The sequence below is a fragment of the Euphorbia lathyris genome, chromosome 1, assembly GCF_963576675.1.
Source record: "Euphorbia lathyris chromosome 1, ddEupLath1.1, whole genome shotgun sequence".
NCBI classification, from domain to species: domain Eukaryota; kingdom Viridiplantae; phylum Streptophyta; class Magnoliopsida; order Malpighiales; family Euphorbiaceae; genus Euphorbia; species Euphorbia lathyris.
Genome location: NC_088910.1, coordinates 109,064,905 through 109,070,758, shown reverse-complemented (window position 1 = coordinate 109,070,758; position 5,854 = coordinate 109,064,905). Strand labels below are relative to the sequence as shown.

General features: G+C 34.9%; 1 protein-coding gene across 1 annotated transcript; it reads right to left on the bottom strand.

Moving 5' to 3' along the window:
• Window positions 1-781: 781 nt before the first annotated feature.
• On the bottom strand, window positions 782-5,159 carry LOC136210571 (acid beta-fructofuranosidase). The gene is made up of 6 exons (XM_066001896.1): window positions 4,582-5,159; window positions 3,882-3,890; window positions 2,659-3,515; window positions 2,408-2,569; window positions 1,234-1,557; window positions 782-1,142 (listed from the first exon to the last, which is right to left on the bottom strand). Exons 1-6 carry the CDS (start codon window positions 4,997-4,999, stop codon window positions 939-941), a joined length of 1,974 nt encoding a protein of 657 aa, XP_065857968.1. The 5' UTR covers window positions 5,000-5,159; the 3' UTR covers window positions 782-938.
• Window positions 5,160-5,854: the final 695 nt, after the last annotated feature.

The window sequence follows — 5,854 nt, the reverse complement described above, 5'->3', positions numbered from 1 at the left end:
AAGAGAAAATGAAAGTGTTAAAGATAAATATAATCATTTTATGAAATATTATTATCGAAAATTTCATTTGTAAGTTCCAACTTTTCCGTTGTGTATTTATTCTAAAATTTTCATTTCGTTTTTTCTATTGCATATTTATCTGTTGATGCATATGAGAAGCATATTTTTTTCTTTATTGTTGATGCATCTTTGTGTTTTTTGGGGTCATCTTTTTATTAGTACTCTTCTACATTTTTTTTTTGTTAGTTTTTAAATTGTATTTCAATGTTTTAAATTAAGTAAAAGCGGGTTTCACATGTTAATAGAATGATCTACTCGTCCAACTACATTGGCACTAAAAGAAAATATATATATAATTATCACTATTAATTCATTTGATTGAGTAAATAATTAACCAGGAAATGTTTGTAATCGTATTTAGCCTCAAACTAGTTGCGGATGAAAACAACAATCCTTGTAATTGTTAATGGAAATGAGAGGGAAGAAAGCCTTGAAATTCATGTATTGATGGGCTGGATCTGGTGAGCATGCTTCATTTACTTGTATAGCTCCATTAATTCATTTAGGAACAAGATTTTAATTTATGTTTAAGTTGGAATAATACCTGATCCCTCTAATAAATTTTATCCATAAAAATGAGAATGTTGGCTGTTTTCATACAAATAAAATTTAATTTATAATTTTTATACATGGAGTTATTATAAGTTTGTAACAATTAAAGGCTAAATACGTGAAAACAAAAAATAGAAAAGACTAAGAAGGAACTGGATTATATGCAAAATTGAAGAAAAAAATTCCAGTGATGAATTTGCACTTTGTTGAATGAACATTACATCTTTGCCTTGCCTTACATTGGATTGCATGAGAAAGCAAGTCAAAAATTCTCGAATTGGCCTACAAAAAGAATATATTTATATTTATATTTCACAAGAAGATAGCTACCGAGGAGCAGCATCAGGATAAGGTCGAATAAAAGCTGAATTCATTTGCCAAATCTTGAGATTAGCTGTAATATTAGCTTCTATTGCATTATTAAACAAAAACAGTCTAGCTGCTCCGTATATTGCCCTTGTTGGATATGCTCTTGATGTTATACATGTTCTTCCTCCTTGTCCAAAGCTCTCTATTATTGAATGATCCACCTGGAATTCGAATTCACTTCCTTAATTAATCATTCAATTCATCTAATTACCATATTCATTAATCAAGATTAATTAATTAGCCTTAACTTACCAGTATTCTTAATGAGAATTTTTCCCCCTTTAGAACTGGAACGTAGCTTCCGTATATTTGTTTGTTGACATCATTTGCTACTGAAGATCTGGTTTGGTCTGTGCAAAAGAATGTTTTGAGAGTGCCGTTTCTTCCCTTTGCAACGTGGAAGTAGACTGGGGTTTGCTCGGCTAGGCTTTCATCCGCGAGAACTAGAAGACCGAATGGTCCTAATGCGCTGCGGCGACCAGCGCCTCCGCTTTTACTGCAGCTGAACTCTTCATTGGATTCACCTATTCTCTCAAAGACCTTCCTGTCTATCTCAAACTCTGCTTCAATATCTAGCTGCAAAGCAGTTTTTATTCAATCTGTTAACGTTTCCTCATTCAATCCAAATGATTACATTGAAATCAATGGTTCTGATACTATATAAAGATAGAGTGACACTCCTAAAGGTGTAGGATTTTCTAATTATCTAACCAATGTGCTCACGTCATGACTCAGTCTGAGGTGTGATACTGTGCTTAACGGTTTGAGCAAAAAAACAAACCTAAAAAGATAGTGATGGGTAGAAATGAACTGAATTCATATTGGAAATAGAAAGAAAGTGACTTTGTTATATTAATAAGCTACGTTTCTAATACCTTTATACGTGTTTTAAAGCCTTAAAGTTCAAAGAATGGTACTTGGGCCAAAGGAGATATCTAGTCAGGTTGTTACAATTGGTATCAGGACCAACTCTTTAGGAGGCTCCATGTATTGGTTTCAGGACGAACCATGAAAAGGCTAGTAGACCTATAATGACCAACTGCTAAAGGATGGCATCTTGCAAACGGATCTAAGGAGGGTCGAGGGGATTTAAGCATCCATTGATCACTCAAAAATGTCATAAAACTCTAAAGTGTATACGGAACTTTAACTTTCAGTTCAAGACATCCAAAACAATATCAATTGACCATGTATACATCACCTAAGAACACCCAAAATCTCTCCGGCGATGAATCTTGGATCCATCATTGGTAGCGGGTGAAAGACATTAATAAACTGAATCACAACTTGGACATTGGAAATGGAGAGGGACTGCCTAAGCTATCTAAGAGTGTTTTTAATAGATGTAGACGTTATTTGATATTTAAGAGTGGTTTTAATTGATGTAGACGTGGCATGAGACAAAAAGATATGTATAGGAGCAAACCTGAGTGGCTGAGTCAAGACGAAGGGGCACAACAGAGCCTGGCTTCACCACCACGTTCTTAAATTCCTTGCTTCTTAATCTTAAACTATCTACTTCTTCCACTGGCCATTGAATCAAATTGGTGCCAGTCTTGGTGTCCAATGAAACTGTTCTTGGAATTCCCTGCACAAGAAGTAATAAAACCCTTTTAGAATTGAAAAGTATTATACAACAACAAAATTAAATTTGATTGAATGAAGTTACTTGCATACCTGAAGAGAAGCCCATCCTTTCTGAACATCAGCAGCTTCACTATCAGACTCACCAACCCAACTCCACAAAACTCTTCTCTTCTTATTCTGATCATAAAAAGTCTTGGAAGCATAAAAAATCCCATAATCATATCTAAGACCAATTCCCACATCGATTTTCGGATTATCAGGAAACCACTTTCCATCTTCCTCATTATAAGTACCAATTGCATAGTAATCATGCCTATCATCATCAAGACTTGCCTTAACAACATGCCTAACATCAGGGCCATTAACAGATGTATCAACACCACTTCCACTCGTGGTTGAAACAGGGTAAAAATCCACACATTCCCACATTCCAGTGCCATTGACACCATGAAGAGTCTGATTCTTCAACTCAAAGTTAATGAAATCTTCAGTGTCATAAATCAAAGCAATGCCAGTTTTTCCAAGTTTAGAGCCAATTGTGATACGCCATTTGCCTTCGGAAGTGTACCAAGCAGTTGTTGGGTCACGGAAGTCCTTGTCGTCGATGCCTGGTGGTGGAACTAGGACTGGATTGCCGGGGTATTTGACCCAATTGATGAGCAGAGGGTCATTTTCATCGGCAGGGAATGCTAGATTTTGTACTTGGACGGAGTCGTTGGTGGAACCAGTGTAGAGCATCACAATTTTGCCATTTGGGAGAATTGTAGCAGAGCCAGTCCAGACACCATTGATGTCGTACCATTGATCATATACCATAGCTAAAGGAAGGTGAAGCCAGTGGATTAAATCTTTTGAAACAGCATGTCCCCATACTATGTCTCCCCATATTGCTCCATGGGGATTGTACTGGTAGAAGAAATGATACCATCCCTTGTAATACAATGGACCTACATTTTCATTTTTTAACAAATAAATCAATCAATTTTTTGAACGTACAGAAAATTCATCTTAAAATTTGTTATAATTATTAGATTATTAAACTATCGGTCTAAACTTTTAATTCAATTGGTTACTTAAACCGTAAATATAAATATAAATCAAATGGTACATATTCCAACGTGTTACACAATATCTAGTTGTCAGGGAAAAGTATAGTACAGTCAGATATGAGGTGGATGGATAAGAAATGTTGAAAAAGTCACGTTCAACCAATTAGAAATCAAATTAATACTGCTATAAGATTTAAAATTGTCTAAATTATTTTTGGACGTCTAAAGAATAAATCGGGTTTTTACAGCATAAACAGGACTTACCATTAGGATCTGAAGCAGATGCAGATATCCAATCAGAGTCGATGCAACCCCACCATATAATTATGAGAAGAAAAATATATCAGCGTCTCAATTAATGTAAATGAATAATTAAAGACATTAATAATTGTATTAATTTGCTCCTGCACGTGGAAATTATGCGTGCGATACTGCCAATTAATAGGTCATATTCAATTTTTGAAAATTAAAAATAATTTAATAATACTTCTGATGTTATTATGAAATCTAATTATATAATTCCAAAAATCAAAATACAACTATACCAAACGTACAAAAATAGAATCATACCTGTTTAATGATTTGAGAGTTCCTCGCTAGAGGGAGAATTTAAAAATATATTTTATTTAAAACTACGTAATTAATTAATTAATTTTTAATATATCAAATTATTGATTATGTGGCACTAAATCATTGAATTAGAATACGAATGACATAATATGATAGACGTATATAAATTGACTAATCAATGACTAATCAGGAACTAAACCTTGTTTAATTAGGATTACCTTTTCGAAATCTCCAAAAGTTAAGCAAATTTATTCTCGAAAAGATAATAATTTTGAAAAAACAAAGGTAATTAGATGAATCAATGCAATTAACTTTTTCTTTCAGAAAGGTATGAGATCTCATTGCAACAAATAAAAAAAAAACAATTAAGAAAAAACGCGGAAAAAAAACGTACCATTCATCCAATTCTTCTCAGGCTGGAAATGGAAAGCTGTTCTTTGCCATGATAACATGCTATTATTCCATGGATACGCCGGCGTTCTTAAACCGGTGGAGATCAGGTTAACCTTCTCCGAAACACCGGCGGAGACTCCGCGGGAGGACGGTGTCAGAATCTCGGATTTCGCCGTCTCGGATAAAGAAACAACGTCTACATTCTCACCTTCTTGTGATCGGATAATTTTGGGGGATTCCGTCGGGCCATTGATTAAAGCCACGACTAAGAAAACTAATAGAATTCCAGAAACGGCGGCGAGAAAAATTTTGGTGGAGAGTCGGTGTCCGCTGGGAGAAGATCCGTCGGGCTGGGTCTCATCGGGGATCGGAAAGTAGTTGTGTTGAGACACCGGAAAAAGTGGATTTGGGTCTGCCATTGTAGGCAAAATGAATTACAGAGGAGAAAATCAGAGAAGAGAGAATGGGATTGGAATGGAATGGAAGAAATACTGGTGGCTATATATAGGTGGTTTTGTTACTGAGAAATTATTAATCTGTATATTGCAGATCTCATGAATTATCAATTAAACCTCTCTTGTTTTATACTAATAAATATGGTAAAAACAAATTAAGTAATAATTAGCCGACCTTCTTTTATTCCTACATATTTAGGAGAATTCTATCTATTATTCTAGATTTATAAAAGTCTAATTTTTATAGGGATTATAGTGGTCATAGGAGGAAGTATGTAAAACCAATATTATAAAACCCGGATCGGACCGGACCGGCGGTTTGATCTTGATCAGGAACGGTCAGATTTTCGGTCTAAATCGAACTGGTTTGATGGATGTATGTACAATAAATAGCACGGAATTGGGGTCGAATTGGGAACTAGGGTGACCAGATTGTATTTCTTAAAAAAAATAAAAAATAAAATTGCTAAGTTTCTGTGTAGAACTGAAATTAAAAAATTAAAAGAAAAAAAAACTAATTTGCAAGTTTTTTTTAACGGAACTAAACTAAATTTTTTGAAAAAATGCCCTATTTCAGTACGATATTCGTGTCACGCGTATCGTGCAAGTGCTCCCTAATCCGATGGTGCTTCGACTGCACCATTGTGCGTGTAACGGTCCGGTTTAGAGTGGATGACGCTAAGATAAAAGGTCTGAGTAAGGAGCGGCCTTAAAGGATAGCAATGCGGGTAGGGATAAACTGAATTCCACATCGAAAATGTAGAGAGAGTGACTGATGCTTATTAGTAAGATGAGAATAAACGCGTTTTAAAGCTATTA

What these genes read in the sequence shown, in the direction of transcription:
- LOC136210571 (XM_066001896.1), bottom strand. Translation starts at nt 4,999, where the DNA reads ATGGCAGACCCAAATCCACTTTTTCCGGTGTCTCAACACAACTACTTT. An exon ending in AAGGATGGGCTTCTCTTCAG is followed by an intron (nt 2,570 to 2,658) that starts GTATGCAAGTAA and finishes CTTCTTGTGCAG; the next exon opens with GGAATTCCAAGAACAGTTTC. An exon ending in AATTCTCATTAAGAATACTG is followed by an intron (nt 1,143 to 1,233) that starts GTAAGTTAAGGC and finishes TTCGAATTCCAG; the next exon opens with GTGGATCATTCAATAATAGA.